The following is a 23,479-nucleotide window of genomic DNA, read 5'->3' on the forward strand; positions in this document are numbered from 1 at the left end:
AGTGTAACCCTATCTGACACAGAATTAATCTTTGTTCCTGTATCAATAGCTCTGACTCTAGCTTCTGCTAGATTGGATCTGACTTCTTGTTTAAAGGTTTACCAACCATATGTGGCCGATTAAGAACTGTGATATATATTGGGGGAGCAGCCAAAACGTCGAGCTTTTCTAAAGAGATCAACACACCCCACCCCCACCCCCGTTTGTTGAGCTTCTTTGGGGAAATGCTGGGGAAATATACCCCCCAAAAGAGGACATGGGGGGCAGGTTTCTCCTTGGGGGGGGTAGAACCTCAGTTAATTGAGTAGTTTCGTTGCTTTTCAATAATTTTTGTGTTACTTTGAAAATAAGTCTCTTGCTCATTTTTCAGCAAATCTGTAGTCCTAGGCTATAGTCCAGCACAAGCATCATTAACACCACTGAACTCTGTTCATGACTGTATCTCATTCTGCGCTAGATTTTGGTCGTGATTCTATATGTAAGTTTGAAAGGTCTCTTTATAATGGATTGAAAGCTACAAGTCTGGAGCCTGCTAAATAGTGGAGACTGAGCCCCTCCATGTCCCACGGTCATTTACTAGCCACAATTGAGGTATGAACAGGACCTTGGACTTGAATGCACTGTCATAATTTCATTATATGTCTTTATCAAGCCAAACCATGACTATGCTAAATTTAGTTGTGTCACACTGGGCCTGATTTGATCTTGATGTAAAGGAGAACAGAATAATAAAGTGATTAGCAGGTATCTTTGAATCTCTAGCTGAACTATTTTTAGCTGTATATTATTGTACTTTGACTTTTTCAGTATTAATTTACAAACTGTAAAATATATTCATGGTCTAAATAGATGCACCGTCCAGTAAAACCAACAGAGCATGTGTTGATAAAAGTTGTTTCCCCAGAAACACTTTGTTTGGATATGTTGCTACCTTACTAAAGATTTGGACTTTGTTTAGTCAGTTATTTAATTACCCACAATTACCGTATTGGCCCAAATATAAGCCACACTTTTTTTCCAAATTCCATCCGTGAAAAGTTAAAGTGAGGCTTATATTCGCGACCTTACAAAAATCCAGTATGTAGCCAGGAGCATGGGGCAAACAGTGCTAGGAGCGTGGCAGACCAATATGGTAATCAGGTAGTGGGTTTGGGTTTTATATTAAAAACATTTTTTACAAAAGGTTGGAAGAACTGTGGCAGTTTGTGTCATCTTTGATGAAAAGCAAGAGGGGAGAAAGAAAGGCGACCACTTCTGCAGTCCCTTCTCTCCCACACTGGAAGCAAGATGGCGTCTTCCTCAGTACTTGTGTGTGTGTATCTAAAAACAACGTATGATATTCTCTTTAGAACCGTTTTTTTTTAATATAAGCACATTTCTACAAATGTAATAAACTAGAATGTATACAATTAATAGACTAAGAGGATTTTCTTTAATAAAATGTCAGTGCTATAAAAACATACTAGCTTTCCCACAGCATTCCTTATGGTGCCTGGATAGACATCCTGAAGCCTGTAAGTTTGCTGCCTGAATGGGCTGCCCAAGGCATTCATTTGCAAGGGTTCTACTTGCAGCTGAGCACCCCAATTTTAAAGTGCTACCCGCCCTGGAATGGGGTGTCTTTACATTCCATATGCAACAATATTTACACAGCAAGCAATCTCTCCCTATGATTTCCCTCCCAAGGAGTACATAGTTAAGACGGCATTCCTGATCCTTTGGGTCCAAATGCCCACCAGATATCCACCCCTTCTTGGGATTTTATGGGGCCCCTGATATAGTTGAGAGAGCTGCATAGGCGTTTGTTAGTCCCAAGTGTTTTTAGTTCTCACATTACAAAGACCACAGTGCCTAAGGAAGCAAATACAAAGCGTTGTATTTTTTTGGAGCTCAGCGTCTATCAAGATTATGAGTATAGCATCTAGATCAAGGGAAGCAATAGTGCCACTGTATTCTGCTCTGGTCAGACCTCACCTGGAGTACTGTGTCCAGTTCTGGGCACTACAGTACAAGAAGGACACTGACAAACTGGAACGTGTCCAGATGAGGGCAACCAAAATGGTCAAAGGCCTGGAAACGATGCCTTATGAGGAACGGCTAAGGGAGCTGGGCATGTTTAGCCTGGAGAAGAGGAGGTTAAGGGGTGATATGATAGCCATGTTCAAATATATAAAAGGATGTCACATAGAGGAGGGAGAAAGGTTGTTTTCTGCTGCTCCAGAGAAGCGGACACGGAGCAATGGATCGAAACTACAAGAAAGAAGATTCCACCTAAACATTAGGAAGAACTTCCTGACAGTAAGAGCTGTTTGACAGTGGAATTTGCTGCCAAGGAGTGTGGTGGAGTCTCCTGCTTTGGAGGTTTTTAAGCAGAGGCTTGACAACCATATGTCACGAGAGCTCTGATGGTGTTTCCTGCTTGACAGGGGGTTGGACTCGATGGCCCTTGTGGTCTCTTCCAACTCTATGATTCTATGATTCTATGAAAGGATCTCTAGTAGGGAACGATAAAACTTGGTTTGAAAGGTTTCCATAAGGAGCCATAAGTCAGTGCCATATGAAATTGATACTTGAAACACTTTAGCCATGTATTTCTTTTGAAGTTCATTTCAGTTATGAGTCCTTTCATTTATGAACAAACCACCCTGAAGCAATTGCCACATAAAACACCATAAATTAAAATATAAACTTACTGTAGCACTTCCACTTTTCATGATATTCTTCACAGTTGTGTGTAGGCCGGTGTGTAAGCTGCCCGCTTCTGATTTTTGACAAAATGGAGTGTCTCTGGCCAATATTATACATAGAATCATAGAATCATAGAGTTGGAAGAGACCACAAGGGCCAAGTACGCAAGTACTGGCTAGATTGCTAGGCAAACAGTGCCCTCATGTGGTTTAAAGTAATGCATACATTAACGACAAACTCAAGAGAAGGAAATGCATTTGCTTTTCACCAACAATCCTATGCGGATATAGGATTGAATCCTAGGTAACTTGCAAGTGTGATGGAGTAAATGGACTCTTTATCTGGTAGGGGAAATTTGTAATATTTGGCATTACAAATGCACGTCTGCCCTTGTGGAGCTGTGTGTTACTGTAATTTTATGTAAACACACTTTGTATGTCCATGAACTTCCTGCTCTTTTATGCTGTAATCCAAACTGATAGGCCCATGTTGTATGCACAGCCCGGCTGGCTGACTTGGGAACTGCAAGCACTTGCTGTGCCAGCCTGCAGCTAGAGTAGCAATCAGCCCAAATCAGACCTGATGCTGTCACAGGATGGTAGGGAGGCTGGCTCTGCATCTGCAGGTCCCAGGCTAGCTCAGTCCACCCAGAGCACCCTAGTGGAACAGAAAAATCCTCCGGTGGCGAGCAACAGTGTGGGTGGAAGCCCAACTCACACACACCATTGCATTGCAATGAGGATTTGGATTGCAGTGTTAGCATATGAGCCACCACTGATTTAAAAATATATTAACAGAAAGGCTTTTTAAAAGTGTAAATTCATTATTATGTCTTCCTTTTTTTCTTTAGGCTGTACTGAGTCCTCTCATAGCAATTGCGCTGAAAATATCCCAGATTCATGAGAGGACAGGTCGTAAGGGTCCTACCGTCATCACCTGAACCAAGGAAAGATCGCTAACCCCGGGCCAAAATTGAGAGGGGAAGGGAGAAAGAAGACTTGTCAAATCATATTCATTTTTTTGCCTTATATTATTCGAAGGGTTTGAGGGAGGTGGGAGGGAGCAAAATTCAGTGCTGATCACTAAGACAGCAGTGCATTTGCTTCTGTGCTATGGCTTCAGCATCTTATTGTACACATAAATAACCAAAGAGAAAAGTTCATTTTATATTAAGACTCAGTTATTGCAAAATGCCAGTGTGGCAGAAAAATCTCGTGCTCTGCATTTGCAAAGCAGGAGCAGGCTGCACACTCTGCAATCTAGCCTTTTGAGAATCCTCAGCTTTAATTCAAAAAGAAAGTACTCATGGTAAGTATGGAAATGTTCTGTCATGCTTTGAAAAGGCTCAGAAGCAAAAGGAGTTGTTTTCCAAACACAGTTTGGGAAGGGGCAGTTCACTATTTTGAACTAGAAACAAGGCTGTCGGTCACTGCAGTGACTGGAAGACTCAGCTGCTGAGAGGTGACTTTCAGTGCCCAAGATGCACCACACAAAGCAGTGTGTCAATGAATGTGTGAAAGCAGTGCCATATATGCAGGAGCTGCACATGGGGGTGTTCTAATCCTTACATGTGTAGCCCAACCCTCTGCATGTATCCTTAGGGCTGTGTAAGTATGACAGAATTACAAGCCTGGTAGATGAAGGGAACGCAGTGGATGTAGCCTACCTTGATTTCAGCAAGGCATTTGACAAGGTGCCCCATGATATTCTTGTAAAGAAGCTGGTAAAATGTGGTCTTGACTATGCTACCACTCAGTGGATTTGTAACTGGCTGACTGACCGAACCCAAAGGGTGCTCATCAATGGTTCCTCTTCATCCTGGAGAAGAGTGATTAGTGGGGTGCCACAGGGTTCTGTCTTGGGCCCGGTCTTATTCATCATCTTTATCAACGACTTGGATGATGGACTCAAGGGCATCCTGATCAAATTTGCAGATGACACCAAACTGGGAGGGGTGGCTAACACCCCAGAGGACAGGATCACACTTCAAATCGACCTTGACAGATTAGAGAACTGGGCCAAAACAAACAAGATGAACTTTAACAGGGAGAAATGTAAAGTATTGCACTTGGGCAAAAAAAAAATGAGAGGCACAAATACAAGATGGGTGACACCTGGCTTGAGAGCAGTACATGTGAAAAGGATCTAGGAGTCTTGGTTGACCATAAACTTGACATGAGCCAACAGTGTGACGCGGCAGCTAAAAAAGCCAATGCAATTCTGGGCTGCATCAATAGGAGTATAGCATCTAGATCAAGGGAAGTAATAGTGCCACTGTATTCTGCTCTGGTCAGACCTCACCTGGAGTACTGTGTCCAGTTCTGGGCACCACAGTTCAAGAAGGACACTGACAAACTGGAACGTGTCCAGAGGAGGGCAACCAAAATGGTCAAAGGCCTGGAAACGATGCCTTATGAGGAACGGCTAAGGGAGCTGGGCATGTTTAGCCTGGAGAAGAGGAGGTTAAGGGGTGATATGATAGCCATGTTCAAATATATAAAAGGATGTCACAAAGAGGAGGGAGAAAGGTTTTCTGCTGCTCCAGAGAAGCGGACACGGAGCAATGGATCCAAACTACAAGAAAGAAGATTCCACCTAAACATTAGGAAGAACTTCCTGACAGTAAGAGCTGTTCGACAGTGGAATTTGCTGCCAAGGAGTGTGGTGGAGTCTCCTACTTTGGAGGTCTTTAAGCAGAGGCTTGACAACCATATGTCAGGAGTGCTCTGATGGTGTTTCCTGCTTGGCAGGGCGTTGGACTCGATGGCCCTTGTGCTCTATTCCAACTCTATGATTCTATGATTCTATAGTATTGCAGCTTTAAGCAGATACAATGGTACCTTTGGTTATGTACTTAATTCATTCCGGAGGTCTGTTCTTAACCTGAAACTGTTCTTAACCTGAAGACCACTTTAGCTAATGGGGCCTCCCGTTGCTGCCGCCGCCACACGATTTCTGTTCTCATCCTGAAGCAAAGTTCTTAACCCAAGGTATTATTTCTGGGTTAGCGGAGTCTGTAACCTGAAGCGTCTGTAACCTGAAGCGTATGTAACCCGAGGTACCACTGTACTTTATTTCCCTGATTTATCATGAATAACAAGCACTGTTTTATACACTATTTGAAACCTGGCATCTACTATACTCATACACAGTTTGTGCAATTGAGACTTTTGAATTTAAAATGTGAAGGAAGAAAATAGACATCCATCCAACTCTTTCATGAATGAAAGTTCCCCTTTCCCACCCAGCCCCCTTCCCAACCTCCCTTCTTTCAAAGGATATACCAACTATGTTACGGTTACTAAACAATCCTGAAGGAGGCCTCCTTCTTTAGTATTTAGCCACTGCAGCTGTCTTGGCAGAGACCCTTGTCTGTCATTAGATTTTACACATTTTGAAAAGACTGCTGGCACGCTCCCTCCCCACCCCCTTTTAAATAAATGAGCTATTATAAATTGGATTCAAAATATTCGGATACTGTCTCCCAAGATGAATTTGTGTTCCACTTCTTTGCGTTTGAGTAATTGGCAGAGTTTGACTTTACTACGCTGGAAGAGTCATGGGATCCCTTTAAAAAGCCATGCTGCACATTCAAAAGACTGTCTCTGCCTGGAGTGTTCAGTTATCACATGCTGATTTAACAGAGTTCTGGGACTAAATTGGCATTACAGTGGTACCTCTGCTTACAAACTTAATTCGTTCCGGAGGTCCATTCTTAACCTGAAACCATTCTTAGCCTGAGGTACCACTTTAGCTAATTGGGCCTCTCACCACCACCACACCGGTGGCGCACGATTTCTGTTCTCATGCTGAGGCAAAGTTCTTAACCCGAGGTACTACTTCTGGGTTAGCTGAGTCTGTAACCCAAAGTGTTTGTTACCTGAGGTACCATTGTACTCTCTGGTTATAGAAGTGCATAATAGCTGAACACTCAGAGACTTTTCCAACATACTGTTTTGAACTTGCGAAAACTAACTTTTTAAAGGGGTCATATGCCCTCAGATATTGGAAATATGGTGGGGTTAATCCTCTCAGATTAGGGGAAGAACAATTCTGGGCAGATAAGATACATTAGCGAAATGTTGAAGTCCTGGTACAACATCCTCATGTTTCATGCTTATGTGATTCCCTTAAATGCCAGCACAAAATGAAATGAAGGAAGTGATGCATAGTTCTAAGCAGGGCTTTTTCAGCAAGAACTCTCCGGAACTTAGTTCAGGCACTTCTCTAATTCACTTAGCTGTCTGAAAGCGGACCACATGCTTTATCAGAGGGTCATAGCATGACATATCATGGAACAGATGCAGCAGAGGAAAGAATGTTTGGGCACACCAAATGGTTCTTGTGGCCACGGAAGAACATGAAGGCTCCAGCCTTGGCACACGACACTGAAATGATAAGAACTCCTTTGTGACTTCTTTGAATGCTTTTCATTGCTTGTCATTTGTTGAGATGACTTTGTGATATTTTAGTAGCCTAGTAACATTAATTGCAATTGCCAAATGTTCCTTTTTAGTGCAATCTGAGTGATCTTGTGCTTTCAGAAAGGGATTTGGTTTATTCTGATATTTGTCAAAACTTACTATGACATTGAATAAAGTGAAATACCATATTTTTGCCTTGCATGAAATTGCTGATAATAAGACACAGCTTGGCCTAATGCAGCACAGGGGTTTTTAGCTGTGCCTAAGTAAATGAAGCACTGATTGTTTTCTCACTTCTAAAAGCACAGTGTTTTATTGCAGTCTTATTAAACATCTTTTTTTGTAAATCTAAAAATGTGTTATGGTTCCTGTCTATATAGTACCTGTACATCCATAGCTCATCATTCTGTAGCAAGTTGTTTATTTGCTGTGCTGTAACAATGGCCCTCTATATATCGACTCAGACACACACACCCATCTCCCAAGTGCCGCAGGAGCAGAGGGGATAGTGAGCCAGACAGGAACTTCAGAGCCATCACCATGCCTAGCTTAGTTGCTTAGGAGGAAAGTGAAGCACATGGAGACACTTGCTTGGATCAGGGCCTGGCTAAAAGACAAGAAAGGTGGAGTAGAGCCTCCAGCTCCTATATAAGCTCCCAGTCTGAGCAGCTTCACTGCTAAAGCCATAGCTTCTACTGGACCCATCAGGCCTGGGCAATGGACAACAGGTCTGCTCAATATCACATTTTAGCTGCTTCCTAGTGTGAGAATGAATTTAAATGTTCATATGGTGTAAGAGGTTTGGGGGATTTGCTCATGGATTTCTGGAGCATTGTGTTTACTAAGTTGCTTTCACTCTTAATTTACAGTGCTGTCATAAGGATAACCTGACTGCTCACTGCTATAGGAACTTATGAGATGAATCTAGGAACATGGCAAACTGCCTTCTATTGAAGCAGATTCTTGTCCTTCTAGCCCAGCATTATTACACTGAGTCTGTGTAAACACTGCTAACTTAAAGCCCCATAGTAAGTGGCAAAGGGGCACTTTAAAAAAATAGCCCTGTGCTTAAGAGCACACAGATGCAGAGCTCCTGCGCTGGCGACTTGGGGCTCATGCATCCAAACCATTTGCTGTCCCACTGAGCCAGGGACCTTTTGTATTACACCCTGCAGGCTCATCCAACTTCCTTTTCATCACGCCTTCCAGGCACGGGTTTGCTCTTATAAGCGGAACCGCTATTTGCTGCTTGTTCCAATTCAGCGGTAAAACGTAGGTTTTCCCGGGGAAAGTGGCAGGACCAAAATATACCAACACTCCAACACAGAGCTTTAAAGGCCGGACTTGTGCCTAGAAAAGCGGCACAAAAGGAAGCCTGGATGAGTCCTAGGTTTGCATTTCCATGTACATCAGGGTTTTTTTAAGGTTATTATTGCACAGTCTATCAGCTGCTAGCCATAGACTATTTTTGTCAAGTTTTTACAGTCTTACAAACCTATTTATTAATTTGTACTCCTTGAACTAGGGACCTAGTAGTTGGAACTCAAGGGAAAGCCTCCAAAGTAAGAATTCTACCTGCATTATTCTGCTTGGGAATTTTTTGAAACATTGACAAGCTATTGGTTCCCTGGACATTTTGCCTTGATGCATGTAGTTTTGGAAGAGGGTTGGAAGGGCTGGAACTCTTGCATAGTGGTAAGATGAAAGAAGATGCAGGAAGATGCAGGAATGCCTATGAAGACATTCCACTAAAGGGCTTTTTCAGAATTTCTTTATTCTGCTAAACTTCCTTTCGTCATGAAGTAGAATTATAAATAATCGTACCATATAAGGTTTCGACTTACTGAGCATGCTCAGAAGGAATGTGGTTGGTAACTGGAGGTGAAATCTAATCCTGCAATAAAATTCTAGCAGACCATGAGGAAGCTCCTTTGTCTAAAATGGTATCTAGTATGCATGCTTCCCACTGTAGTAACTTTAGAGCAATCACAGGGTTAAGTGCCTTATAAGGAAATGGTGTAAGAGGAACTGTGTACGTACAGTGTGTATCTGAAGAAGTGTGCATGCACACGAAAGCTTATACCAAGAACTAACTTAGTTGGTCTTTAAGGTGCTACAGGAAGGATTTTTTATTTTATTTTGTGTACGTACAGTGGTGCCTCGCAAGACGAAATTTATCCGTTCCGCAAGTCTCTTCGTCTAGCGGTTTTTTCGTCTTGCAAAGCAACCCTATTAGCGGATTAGCACTATTAGCGGTTTAGCGGCTATTAAAGGCTTAGCGGCTAAAAGGCTATTATCGGCTTAGAAAAAGGGGGGAGGGGGAAAATCGCAAGACTTTTTCGTTTTGCGAAGCAAGCCCATAGGGAAATTCGTCTTGCGAAGCGCATCGAAAAACGGAAAACCCTTTCGTCTAGCGGGTTTTTCGTCTTGTGAGGCATTCGTCTTGCGGGGCACCACTGTACTTTGGATAGTAAATTTAAACTTCCGTGCAGAAATAAATATTTTGGACTACTTTTTCAATCATTGTCTCGTGGTTTTTGGCTGTCCATGAGACAGAGCAAATTATTGTTTGCAACAATCAAACAAATGCCACTTTTCTTTGAAGAGTTTTCAAGTACAAAATTTATTGTAAGAAAAACAAAAATGCAATGCAATATTAAACATTATGTAAACCAGTTACCTCAGTAACAGTACATCATGGTAAAATAACAAAAGCTAACTGTGGATTATTGATCATCCTCCAAAGTTAGCAATGATTATTTTCTATTAAGTTGATGTCAAAACTCCACAGGAGATACAAAAAAAAAAGAAATGTGATTTAAAATACTGCATATGGACCTAGGGTGCATGAATGCAATTTCTCTCACAGTGCAAATGTCCATGGCCTTCATTCTCCAACTGGCCATTTAAATCCATGTGCTGTCAACTCTGTTTAGGGAGCCCCTCTGCCGCCTCCCCCATTTCTGAGAGGCAGTTGCACTGGATAAACGGGTGTAGGAAAATTGCATAATTGGAAACTGCTGGTTGACTTCTTCATACAAATGCCCTTTCCCCAAAGCAGCAGCAGAGCTTCTCTCTCTCTCTCTCTCTCTCTCTCTCTCTCTCTCTCTCTCTCTGTGTGTGTGTGTGTGAGAGAGAGAGAGAGAGAGTGTATGCCTCATTCAACAGTGCTTTGCCTGGGGGTTTCTTTTGTCATTCCTTTGAGAAGGCCCCTCCCTCTGACGGGCACTTCCTCCTGCTACTGTTGTTGATCTTTACAGGATAGGAAATGACAGCAAGGCCTGACCCTAGCATAGGCAGAATAAAGCTACAACAATGTAAACAAACATACCCAGTTATTGCAGCTAGCCAGCAATACTGGACTGGACTCAGCAACATTCTTCAAAACTTTAGCAACTTTACCCAGGCTTTCTGTCAGTTACTGCAGTTACTGTCTTCACCCCATTGCATAGAACAGTGCTTGCCTCTCTTCACTTCGACTACACTTTGCTTCCTGTGCATTAACCCCAGCCACTCTCCCAAAATAGCAGGCATGGCTTATCTCGGCCTCACGTCCTCTGGCAGGCTGTTCCCTCAGCAGCTGGCCTGTGACACGGATGTGCAGCAAGGCTCTTCACGCGTGGTCAAGTTATGTTCTGCAGCCTGCCCCACGGAGACTTCATACGAAGGCGGCCGCTGTTCCTGAGGGCTGGCTTCCTCCAGGAATTCCAGGCTGCTCTCTGTGTAAAGAGGTGGAGGTATGTTGTACATGTCCTTGACTTGCTCCTGGGGGCAGATGGGCAGTGCAAAAGTCTGCTTTTCGGGATCAGTGCTATCTTCGTATGATGGTGGGTAGAAGTCAGGCCTGCACAAAAAACAGCCGAGACAAAAAACCACACACTGCTTAAAATGGTTCTGTCTTGAAATCCTGACAGTCTCTATTCACTGTTTATAAAAAGAATAGTCTGCAACCACCTGCGGCCCATATTTGCTCACCACATTCTCTGTTCTACTCAAAATCTAGACAGGTAGGACCCCTCACCACCATTTTCAAGAACCTCAGTCAGGCACCAAAAGGATCTAAAGTAAGTGAAGAGGAGTGGGGGCTGAGGAGGAAGGAATTGGGTGGGAAGTTTTGTGTTGTAGGCCTTCAGAGCTCTGATATGTTAGCAGTTGTGGGGGGGACCACCTCCCAAACCCCTAGATTCAATAAAGGGTTAGAATCTGAGCAAACTGATAAATTCCTGAATATACCCAACTCCCTTCCTCCAGAGGCCAGCCTGGAAATGGCTCTCTGGGGCTGGATTGTTGAAGAAACAACAGTGATGATGGCTTTCAAGGGAAGATCCTTGAATCTTTGAAACCGGGATTGCCAGGGTTACAGGCAGCACAGGAATACGTGCCTTTTGCAGGCAGCTTTTGAAACCCAGGGTGACAGGTCTAATGATTTCTGGAAATAAGAAGCAGACAGTGGGGAGAACTCCATGCATGTTGGCTGGGAGAAGCTGCACTGAGAGACCAGAGAGCCAGGCTGGCCTCTGGTCTGGACTCAAGCTTGAAATGTAATGTTCTGCACCCCCTCCGTTGACGACTTTAGGCAGTAAATATGTGCCTTAATTTTAAGAAGGAAACAAAAACCCTGGTTAAGTGGCAATACACATGGAATCTCGTGAACTGCAAAGATTGGGGTGTCCAGTAATAATATATTCTTATGACAATGTGATAAAACTCGACCAAGGAATGGTGATCCTTACATTTGCTCAGTTGATATGTCCCTTTCTTCTGCCCCTCTTTGTGAACAGAAAATGCACATTCTGCCCAAGCTTATTTCTGCAGGGTGATTTATTTTGCAGTGCAGGGTGCAAGCTCTTTTGAAGTGTTCAATCTTCATGGTTATCTAGACCATGGCATGTGCCACGTCCTTTTTATAGAGCTTCTGCTTTGCCTATTGTTTATGGTCCCGTTACCACAACAGAACAGGAAGTGACATTTGTATCCATGACCCACTAACAAACTCTGCCAGGCTGGAGGCCAACTTAATTAAGTGCATCGGTCTTCACTCTAGGAATGGCAGAGACTCTTACCCAGAAATCTCAAAAGCAGCTTGAGCAGATAAAAGTGAGCAACTTTAGCTTTGTTGAACACCACTAAAACAAAGAGCTCAACTCCATGCAGTGAAGCATGTTTCTGATCTAGAGAGACTAAGCGAGCACATGCTACCCTTTCCCCAAGGAGCACAATGTGTTGCTCATAACAATCTCTAGCTAGCTAAACCACCCAGCCACAGCCATCCAGTAATTTTGGTCTGTGCAGAGAACAGGATTTGGTCTTCCTACATACCAGCACTCCTTTGCATAACAGAGCACTATATGTGGTGGCAAATATTCCAGACACTATAGCCCATGGAGTCACTTCATATTGCCATCTATATACACTTATATAGGAAGATATAGGAAGGAAAGACTTGTAGATATACAATTAATAAAATACTGCGCTAGCAGACTCAGGGTTCAAAGTAATGAGAAGGAAATGAATTTGGTGCATATGGCAGTAATAGCAGAGACAGAAGGAAAGCTGCAGAACATACTTAAGAATTCAGTTTTGCAGCCTAAAAATAAATGACAATAAAATAAAGATTTTTAAATGGCAAGTAGAAAACTACTTGTTGCAGTGTGTGTATGTGTGTGTTTTGAGTAAATGCAAAAGAATTAAGTAACCAGGAATCCAGATAACAGAGGACGGTAGATACAAGCTAAAAACTAAAAGCAGAACATACATAGCAAAATTGACATTTTTAAAGAAGAAATGCCTGATGGCAGGAGGTGTAAGCTTACCTCTCAAACACAATTTTTATATAAAAACATATGAAACATATATATGACATGTGAAAAATAGAAGAATGGAAACTAGTCTGGAAACATTTGAAATGTGACATTGGAAAAGCATGTGTAAGGTGGGTTAGATAGAAAGGGAAGCCAAAGAAGAAATATTGGTGGGTCGGGACAAGAACCAGTGCAAATGATGAAGACACAATCATGTAGGATGGGCTACATAATAAGAAACAGTGAACTACTCAATGATATAATTGAACATAACACGGAAAGAAGAAGGTCAAGGACCAGATAAGTTTAACAAAGCAAACTGAAGAGGAGTATGCCATAGGCAGTGTATTTCATGAGAAGTGGAAAGGAATCAAAGGCCAATCGTTGGAATGCAATACATGGAACATACCTGTCTATGGTACTAATCTGAGTCTCTTGAAGTCTGGGACTTCCATGCATAAGGCTGTGGAATAAGCCCTTGTGCTTACTGGCTTCATGATAAGTGCTCCAGAAAATCCCAGAGATGAGAAAAAAGAAACCCAAGGGTAATAGGAAGTAGGCAATAGGCAAACTATTGCACTTGCAAGCAGAGGCACTTGTTGAGAAGCAATAGGCTCCTAGGGAGATGAAGGCAAAGCCCAGCAAGAGCACAAGCAAGCGGAGAAATGAGAAGATGTTCTTGGACATCTTTGCAGATTGCCTCAGTTTCAAGTGTTGGGTAGGTCTGCTCCAGCGCTCCTTCAGAGTTTTATAGGCTCAGGGACCCAACTGGCCTTTGGACAAGGAAAAGAAGCAGGTAGTATTATGATACTCATTAACCATTTGCAGCTGCCGTAATATCTCAAGAGATTAATTTATAATCAAAACACTGCTCAGGAACTGACAATAAATGCTTCCTGTACTCTTCTGCTGCCAGCATAAACTCACAAACCTTTCCTGCCTAGGATGCTAATGGCCAGTGACTGGAACAGAAATGGAAGACTCCTTGGGCCAAACCAAACAATTTGTTAGTGTCCTATCTGTGCCTTAAGTGCAGGAAACTTTTAACACATATTACCAGCAAAGGGTGCGTATAATCCTGCTAGTATTCATTCCACAGTTGTAATTTGCTAGCAGTTTGGTCACATTTTAGCTAAAGGAAGACACTGAGCTCCTCTAAACAACTCTACTTATGGAGCATTCATCCTGATCTTTGTATGCAGAGCTTACACAGAGGTCATACTATACCCGGTCTTTATTGAGCATTTGTTTTGATTTGTTTTCAGGGAGGTTATACAACAATGAGCAGCTCTCTTCATTTGCTCGTTCATTCATCCCATATTTTTCAATGCATTGCCACATCACTTTCCAAAGTGTCCCAAAGTCCATTTCATTTCTAAAGTGGATTTGTTGCACAAGGGCAACCGAACATGGCCGTAGCCAGGCTTGATGTTGAAGGGGAGGGGTAGAACCGAGCTGTTAGTTAAATATTTTTATTTATTTATTTTATTTTAGGGGGCAGCTGTCCCCTGCCCCCCTCCCCGGCTATGCCTATGCAACTGAGCACTTAAATCCCCTTTGATTATACAAACCAAAATTCACAGTACAGTACTTGCTTGAAACACTCCTGCAAAATAGTGGCAGTCTGGAGGCACCCACAGCTGAATTCAAAGCCTGTAGCCTCTTGATGATTTCCCAGTAGAGCTTGCTCCTAAGGCAGTTGATAAAAATGTTGGAAGTGGGATCTTGTTCCTGTGGCCATTATTGCACACGCTACCTGGGAAGCACACAGGAAGGAATGCACAAAGGCATCAAGGCCACTGAGTGAAAAGATACCACCCAACAAACAGTCACACCATAAAACTCATTATAAATCAACCTCGTTCCAGTTCTACTTGTGCCAACTTCACTGTTGTCATTTGTGATGCAGGGTCTGCCCCTATGAACTTGACAAGGAGAATGGAATGTACCAGTTGCCCAACAACAGCAGTAAATATATTCAGGAGAGCTGAACCTTCAGTGACGCGAGTGGATGAAAGTCCTCAAATCTGTAGAGTCAGAATTGAAGCCACGGTTCCTTTGCAGCATGAACGTCAATAAAAACAAAACATGACACAGCAACTAAACAGTAATAACCTAATTTGTTAAATAGCTGCAGCTATTATATTGTTATGAGTTTGCAGGTGCCAGACTCCCCTAAATTCCTGGGTCCAGTAAGTGCTAGAATTTAATCAAGCCTCCTGAACCCCTGGATCCAGCAAATGTTAAAATATAAGCCCAGCCAGTTTCCTGATGAGGTAATTGAATCTCCCTGAGACCTTTGGGTATAGGCGGTATAATAATAATAATAATAATAATAATAATAATAATAATAATAATAATAATAATAGCCTGGGAGATGAGCCATTGGGAAGGCAAAGGAAACTCAGGAGAGGAGCTCTGGGCCAGACGGCAAATGGGTGGGGCAGTATTAAAGCCCATATGCTGCCTGCAAAACATGGAGCTCAGGTTGAGGATGGGTTGCAGGAGAAATGGAGCACTAGAAATGACCCTAGGAAGGAGGAGATGTGGAACCCTCTGGAAAACCCTTGCACAGTACAGGATTTTGAAGAGCTACTCAGTTTTGCTAGCATTCTCACACACTGCCTCAGCCCCTGCCTTGACCCAAGACTCTCCCATTACCCTTGAGGCCCAGGAGCAGAGATGGTAGTGGGAAACCCAGACCCAGCTGCCAGTAGGCTTCACCCTCAGGGGTCCACTCAAGAGAAAAGCCAGAGAGGAACCAGGCATACATTGTAACCTGACAAAGGAGGGCCAAGTTGTTGAGACATAAATCCCTTGGCCTCTTCTGTAAGGAGTGGGAGATATTGTAATAGCTTTTTCTGTGTTGGTCAGGATTACTTGGCTCTGGTTTCTAGTCTATTTCCTGCTGTTGGCTTCTCCCTCAGCTTGGCTTTGGTGCCCCGCCAGCATCAATATGCTTCCGCTGTGGGTCCTGTTTCCATGCCAGCTAGATATTGCTCCTGCTCAAGTTCCTGCTTGCTTGGTCACCAGGTTTGAGGAATAGATCAGAATAGACCAGACCCAGCCTGGTTGCTGGGATCCCACTGCAGTGTCACTCCCCCCTTGGCACTGTAAAATAAGCTCAGCTGGGGTGGAAAGTCTTGAGGGGAGGATTCTGGAAAGAATCAATGGATGTGGAAGGGCTAAGTAACCCTCTCTGAAAATGGCCATGCAGAAGCAGCTCACCAGGTGGGCAGAGCTACCATGAAAGTTTTCCAGGAGGTGTGTCACTGTTGCTTTCAGGAAGTGGGGGGTGGGTGGCAGGCAGGTCAATGTGTTGCAAATGCACTCGCAGAGCCAATCTGGGACTCCTGCCGTGTGTTTGCACTGCACTGACGTCCTTGCTGCTTTGCTCCTCTTGCTCTGGTAAGCAACAGTGACCCACCGGCCAGGAAGTTGATGTATCAACCTCCACTCCATCCGGTGAGTCCCTGCTGCATCCCTGCACTGCAATTAACTGGCAACTGTATATAGTTCTGACCTCAAGTTGCTTTGGTGTTCAACCCCCACCAGTCAGTTGGGCCTTTAATCTTCATTTTTGTAGTAATGACATTCTGCATTGCTGGGGGGGGGGGGAAAGCGCTAGACTGAAAATGACGCTTCATGGTATATCTTTGCTGTTTAGGTCAGCCTGGCCATCTCCTTCTAACATGATAGCTAAACAATAATGAAAGGTTGTTAGGGTTCTGATTGAAAAGAATCCAACTGTCTTATTTTGTATGAAATAAAAAAAGAAATTACCTTGAGATTTGTACTGGGAACTTCTTTTATCAGAAGAGCATATATTTTTTTCTAGCTTGCTGATAAGAGTGAACTCACTGAGCTTGTGACTCATTCTTATATGTAACTTGTAAATGGTCATAAAATAATGTCCCTGATTACTTTGAGAAAGTCCACACTGAAGTTTATTGAGTGGAGCAAATCGTAGTAAAACTTGTTGCACACACACTCTATATTCTATACCCTCTTCTCAGCATTGTAAGAAGGTCAACCACGCAGGCAGCACCCATATTCAGCTTCTTTGGGAATTAAGCCACTGGAGACTTTGGTGTTTTGTGATAATGTGGTTTATATACTTGTAGTATAGGCTGAGCATAAGCAGAGATACAGCTTGATTCCAACAGATTTTCCAAAGTTCATTGCTTCCCCAACAGGTTTCTAGGGCCCCCAAATGCTGTTAGCATCCAGAGACTAAACCTCTCTCTCTCTCTTTGACTTGGTGTCACAGAGAGCCTGGTTACATCACGTCCAGCCAGAGAAGAGGGGAGAAAAACATGCCCTCTTTTGCCACCATGCCCCTCCAGATGCACCTCCAGCTATTCAGTTTATGGTAACATATTGCCCCAAGCTTACATAACAAAGGGATTCCCAGCAGACTACAGTGTATTTACTTAACCAAAGACTTGAACATTTTATAAGTCATTTTCCTTGAGCAGTGATTTCAGCCTCTCATCTATAGAAATAGCTGGTATGGAAGGGACCTTGAAATCACCCAGCTCAACTCTTAAACCCATTAGTACAACACCTATTTCATGTTTATTGTGATACAGTAGGTTGTACTGTATAGTACATGGGTAGGCAAACTAAGGCCCAGGGGCCGGATCCGGCCCAATCGCCTTCTAAATCCAGCCCACGGACAGTCCGGGAATCAGCGTGTTTTTACATGAGTAGAATGTGTGCTTTTATTTAAAATGCATCTCTGGGTTATTTGTGGGGCATAGGAATTCGTTCATTTTTTTACCCAACATATAGTCCGGCCGTCCACAAGGCTGAGGGACAGTGGACCGGCCCAAAGGTTTGCTGACCCCTGGTATAGTACTTCTACAGTCACATTTACGGGCAGCAATGAAGAGCCGTACACTTAAACTCAGCCACCTTACCTACTGAAGAATGGTGCCCCTACTTATTTAAATTGCCTGTCTCTTGTAGAACAGTAGGTGCACAAAGGGAAGGATAATTATATAAGAACATAAGAAGCTGCTCATTGTATTGTCTGCACTGACTGGCAGCAGCTCTGCAGAGTTTCAGGCAAGAGGCTCTCCCCGCCCTAACTTCTGCATGCACAGCAGGTGCTCTTTCAAGGAGCTGCAGCCTTTCCCTTAGTGCTAAGGTTTGTCCCTACTAGCCCTTGGCATAGAATGCATCCTCCAAAATGTGACTCAAGGCATTGACAACCCCATTTTAAAAGGAAACATAACTTCTTGTAGTTGCAAATTCTTGTGTGGCTTCAAGACCTTGAACATCCCCAGCATTCTTGGAAATGCTGGAGCTGGCTGCTAGACCATGGCGTCCGCCTGTTAAGCAACACAATTTAGCCCAGAGTGGATTGAACTCTTCCAAATCATGCACAGCCCATCACACATTTATATATTTTAGCAGGGTAACAGATTCCTTTGTAAGTGACAACAAACTGTGGTCCTGATTCTATCAAGTTCAGGGCAAGGGCACTTCGTGCAAAGATAGCATCAGTTTCTGGCAGCATTTGCATGAGAGCCACATGCAGGGAACAAATTGTGGGGTGCAGTCCTCACCTTCCTGTACTGCTTGGATCACTCATCTTTTATCTTCTGGGATGCTGCTGCAGCTCATGTCTTAGGCTTCTGCTGGGTGCAGCACTGTTTGGAGAAAGACCTCTTCCTTCCACTCTTGGTTACAGGCCTCTGCCTCAGGGCCCTCCATTGGGAGGGTGCCCAGGTGTCCTGCTTTACAATCCTTTAAGGTAGGGGTGGGGAACCTTCAGCCAGTCTTGGCCCACAAGGCCTTTAAAAAAGAAAATCATGCCAACCTGCCAATCTTGTTGGGAACTTGTACACATAGACAAAGCTCACTGCAGGACTATTTTAAACCGCTTTCATATTTTCAAAATAAAAAAATTCCTTTCAGTAGCACCTTAGAAACCAACTAAGTTTGTTATTGGTATGAGCTTTCATGTGCATGCACACTTCTTCATATTTTCAGTGACTTACCTTAACCCTCCCCAGCCTCTCACATCATGAACATTTGCTGATAGAGACCTGCGGGTGAATGCCAGCATTGTAGAGCCCATAGCCTCTGTTGAATGATGGTATTACTCAAATAAAGATTACTGTTAAGATTATCTGCACAGCCTTTTGACCTCCTCACACAAGCCCTGTTGAAATCATTAGGGTGTTGAGTACACACTGCACTCACTGACACTTAAGAAATGTTGTTGCACTTATTGACTTCTTTTATTTGCCAGCAATAAGATCGTGCAGAAATGACACCTAAATGGACAGATCAGAGATTAGATATAAGACTGGTCTGATGATGCTTGTTTAATATTGAGCTATATCACTGTTTTGTGGGAGGTAATCAATATTGCATAGCAACCTGTTGACTTTTATGGCAGTGTGATTTTCTGGGATAAGGTATAATTCATAATAGAGTGTTAGGGGAGGGGTAGTCATGCTCCTTCTGGGGTTGTTTGTCCACCTTCGGTGCCTACCCTGCATTCAGCTCTCACCTGTGACTCCTGGAAGCTGTCAGCACACAACAGTGGTCATATCCCAGGAAATGGCTTTGATTGGCCTGTTAAACCATGTAAGGGTAGCCAATGGGTCTCAAATCCTCCATGAGTTAGAAATGTCCCCTGCTTGTGAAGACAGGCTCCAGCAGATTGAGTGGGCAAGACCAAGAGTGGGTCCAATGGTCAAGAAGGCACATGCTGTAGAGGGAAAGGAGGGGTAGATGGGGCTCATCCACCTGAGAAGGTGGCCCATCTAGGAGAAGGAAAACCCTGGTCCTAAACTACTGCTGCCTTGTGGCTATACTCATCTGTGAGAAAGACTTTGGGAGTAAACTTTTCTTTGGGAGAAAAATCTGTACCTACTGCCTTGCAGGACATCTTCAGGAGAAGAAAAGGCTAAATAAAGAGTAAATCCTAGAATCATAGAGTTGGAAGAGACCACAAGGGCCATCGAGTCCAACCCCATGCCAAGCAGGAAACACCATCAGAGCACTCCTGACATCTGGTTGTCAAGCCTCTGCTTAAAGACCTCCAAAGTAGGAGACTCCACCACACTCCTTGGCAGCAAATTCCACTGTCGAACAGCTCTTACTGTCAGGAAGTTCTTCCTAATGTTTAGGTGGAATCTTCTTTCTTGTAGTTTGGATCCATTGCTCCGTGTCCGCTTCTCTGGAGCAGCAGAAAACAACCTTTCTCCCTCCTCTATGTGACATCCTTTTATATATTTGAACATGGCTATCATATCACCCCTTAACCTCCTCTTCTCCAGGCTAAACATGCCTAGCTCCCTTAGCCGTTCCTCATAAGGCATCGTTTCCAGGCCTTTGACCATTCTGGTTGCCCTCCTCTGGACACGTTCCAGTTTGTCAGTGTCCTTCTTGAATTGTGGTGCCCAGAACTGCACGCAGTACTCCAGGTGAGGTCTGACCAGAGCAGAATACAGTGGCACTATTACTTCCCTTGATCTAGATGCTATACTCCTATTGATGCAGCCCAGAATTGCATTGGCTTTTTTAGCTGCCGCGTCACACTGTTGGCTCATGTCAAGTTTGTGGTCAACCAAGACTCCTAGATCCTTTTCACATGTACTGCTCTCAAGCCAGGTGTCCCCCATCTTGTATTTGTGCCTCTCATTTTTTTTGCCCAAGTGCAATACTTTACATTTCTCCCTGTTAAAATTCATCTTGTTTGTTTTTGTTTTTGTTTTTTCCTACACAAATCCAGAGTGAAGTCCCTAAGATGGTTGCATGGTGTCTTATACACCTCCTTTTGGCAACTCCTGCAGCTAAGCTGGTGCCTGATGTCTTGCTCTGCTTTCCTTTAGACCCCATCAGTGAGGCTGAGAGGGAGGTCTTCTTGACTGTGTAGCCCAGGCTTGCATCTCAGGGAGGTCACTTTGGTGCTGCTAATGCAGCAAAAACAATGCAGGAGGCAGCAGTTAGGAGTTACAAGTCTCTGCAGCTACAGCAGGATTCTCCAGTGGTTTGTCTTTGCCCACAGAGACACAAGCCACTGTCTTTCAGGGCAGATGGATGCCAACAAGTTTCCACCATGGAATTCAAGCGTAGCATGTCTCTCCATTATATGGCTCACAACAAGTTTGCTGAGCAAATTAGGCCATTGGTCTTGAGCTTGTGGCAAGCAAATCCAAACAGTGGTTCTCTCACTATGAACCTCCACATTTTGTTGGACTACAGCTCCATTATCCCTGATCAGGAAGCTTGTGGGAGCTGGTGGAAGTTGGAGTTCAAGAGCATCTGCAGAGCCACAGGATTCCAGTCCCTGTACTATCGATTGGACACTGAAGCCCCATCAGAAAAGAGCTGTTTAAAGACAAGACAAAACAGAGAACAATGTGTGGCTTAGAGAAACCCGTAATGAAGTAAGAGAAAAAGAGGCTGGACCAGAGCAGAAATGAGCTTCTATGTGAAGCTTATTAAAAAGTTGCCTGGCAGAGACTGGGTACCTTTAACAACCACACAACCCGATCAGCTACGCAGAGATGGCTAAATTGACATACAAATTGCGGGACAAGGACAACTCTGACTTTAAGGAAGAATGGGAGCTTTTTATAACTTATCTAAAAAGACAACAAAATGAATTGGACTCCTTGGCAGGTTTTGAATAAACATACACAAATTTATTAGTTGATTAACATGGTAAGGATAACATAATGTAAGGATAAGTATAATTTTATAACATGCAGAGAATAATATGTGCTGAGAAATCAGAGAGAGGAGCTCTCGGCGGGGGAGGGAAGGTTTGAAGGGGTGTGTGGAAAAAGGGGGGAAATAATGAATATGATATGTTTTGATAATCTGTTATGTTGAAATTTTTAATAAAAAATTTAAAAAACAACCACAACTACACAACCAGCAGCATTTCAACAGTGTAGCGTGTGGGGCTAAGATGGCAGCCATTCCAGTCCCAACACTCCCCCAACCCTAAAGCTCCTTGCATGATGCTTGTGAGCCACTTTGAGCTCTAGCCAGCAAAGGCAGGATCCAAATGCATTTAAACAACTATAGTTATTTTCTCCATCACTTGATCACACTAAAAGTTGTGCCTATTTAATTTCTGTCTGTGACGCAGCTGTTAAAGGTACAGTGTTTCTGAAGGGGAAAATTGGATAATAAGCGAATAAAAAAGGAGGTCTTGCTTCTATTGGCTTTCTAATGCAAAAGTGAAACCTATACTGGCAGGAATGCTCATTAGTGAACAACAGTCAGATATGTGAGCGGATATTATCATAAGCAGCTTTAAAAGAGCTCAAAGGCTATTTGAAGACTCATCTGTGAAAGGCCAGCAGCTGTTAGCCAATAAGTAAGGACAAGAGAAAAGGGATGGTCTGTGATGTAGCACCACCTAGTGCTTGAAATGCTGGTACTTTCCTGCACTTCATATTCCTCTGATCACACTTTTCCATTGTCCCAACCAGGTATATATGCAGCTGTTTCTTAAGGCATCTAATGAAGCAGACTGCAGTCCACTAAAACATGTGCCACAACAAATGCATTCATCTTTCAGGTGCCACAAAACTCTGCTGTTTTTACTGCAAGAGACTACTAACATTGGGAATCACTTGTGCTGAGGACATGGACTTTTCCAGACTCTGGGCCTGCTTATAGCTTGTCATCTTTATTATTTTTTATTATAATTATACTGTCTCTTCCCACCCATCTTTCTTTCTCTCTCCTTTCTTGCTTCCCTTTTCTCTTTCTCCTCTTGTAAGTCTGATGTTCCCCTTCTTTCTCTCTCAAAATGATGGCAGTGGAACCAATAGTATGACCCATCTGACAACCTAATGGTGGTGGGGGGGGTGTCACAACCTGAATACTGCCAACAACAGAAGTTTACCTTTAGTGTTCAAAAAAGTTCACTGGTGTGAAATCCAGTGGCCCTGGGGGGGGGGGTCAAATGTTGTTGATCCAGCCAAATTTGTCAAAGGAAAATTGAAGTAATAGAAGGACATCTGGTGGTTGAAAAAGAGAGCGCAAAATGTCTCATGCAATTAAAAAACAGACTGGAACTGGAAGTCAACAGCAACAATTAAGAAGAAACTCAGGCTTTGAAGAAATGGATTTGAGGGACCTTATTATTAGTTTGAAATTGGATGTTGGAGCATTGAGAAAAGAGTTGGAAGAAAAAATTAATACAATTGACGGGAAATTAGAAAAATTAGAAAACACAATGGAAAAAATGAAAAAGAAAATGAAGAAATAAAGGAAAAATTAACAGAAGTGTTAGAAGGAATGAAGGAGACAGATAAGAAAGTGCAAGAAATTCGGAATAAAAATCAACAAATGGAAGAGATGGTGAAGAAAATTAGCAAAGAACAAAGGGAACAAAGAAAAGAAATGGACAAATCGAAAACGGAGATGGAGGAACAAAAAGCAATCCAGGAAGCTACTGGGGATGCGCTAGCAATGATACAGATGCAGATTAAAGAGAAAACCTTGAGATTCAGAAATGTTCCAGAAGTGGAAAGGGAGGATATTTGGAAGAAGATGACTGAAAATTTAGCAAGGTGGCTACAT

At 43.2% G+C, this 23,479-nt stretch overlaps 2 protein-coding genes and 1 long non-coding RNA gene across 4 annotated transcripts in view; 1 reads left to right on the forward strand and 2 right to left on the reverse strand.

The window, feature by feature from the left end:
- The window catches only part of PGM5 (phosphoglucomutase 5), a 168,434-nt gene extending 160,967 nt beyond the window's left edge, over window positions 1-7,467 (forward strand). For both annotated transcript variants that reach the window (XM_081213736.1, XM_081213735.1), the window contains exon 11: window positions 3,539-7,467. In XM_081213736.1, the coding sequence (XP_081069862.1) occupies window positions 3,539-3,628 (90 nt within the window). In that variant the 3' untranslated portion in view covers window positions 3,629-7,467. The remainder of the gene's footprint in view (window positions 1-3,538) is intronic.
- LOC308597894 overlaps window positions 3,522-23,479 on the reverse strand; it is a 208,707-nt gene continuing 188,749 nt past the window's right edge. Inside the window, exon 2 of the long non-coding RNA XR_014013261.1 lies at window positions 3,522-5,571. This is a non-coding gene — a long non-coding RNA (uncharacterized lncRNA). The remainder of the gene's footprint in view (window positions 5,572-23,479) is intronic.
- On the reverse strand, window positions 9,706-14,432 carry TMEM252 (transmembrane protein 252). Its single transcript, XM_081213939.1, has 2 exons — window positions 13,323-14,432; window positions 9,706-10,956 (listed from the first exon to the last, which is right to left on the reverse strand). The coding sequence occupies exons 1-2, from the start codon at window positions 13,598-13,600 to the stop codon at window positions 10,686-10,688; spliced, it is 549 nt and encodes a 182-aa protein (XP_081070065.1). The 5' UTR covers window positions 13,601-14,432; the 3' UTR covers window positions 9,706-10,685.

The sequence above is a fragment of the Podarcis bocagei genome (genome assembly GCF_964188305.1).
Source record: "Podarcis bocagei genome assembly, chromosome: 11".
In the NCBI taxonomy this organism is placed as follows: domain Eukaryota; kingdom Metazoa; phylum Chordata; class Lepidosauria; order Squamata; family Lacertidae; genus Podarcis; species Podarcis bocagei.

Excerpts from the sequence above, each read along its gene's own strand:
- TMEM252 (XM_081213939.1), bottom strand. The coding sequence starts at position 13,600 with ATGTCCAAGAACATCTTCTCATTTCTCCGCTTGCTTGTGCTCTTGCTG. Across the intron at positions 10,957-13,322 it reads CAGATTAGTACCATAGACAG|GCCTGACTTCTACCCACCAT; the intron begins GTATGTTCCATG and ends TTTTTTGTGCAG.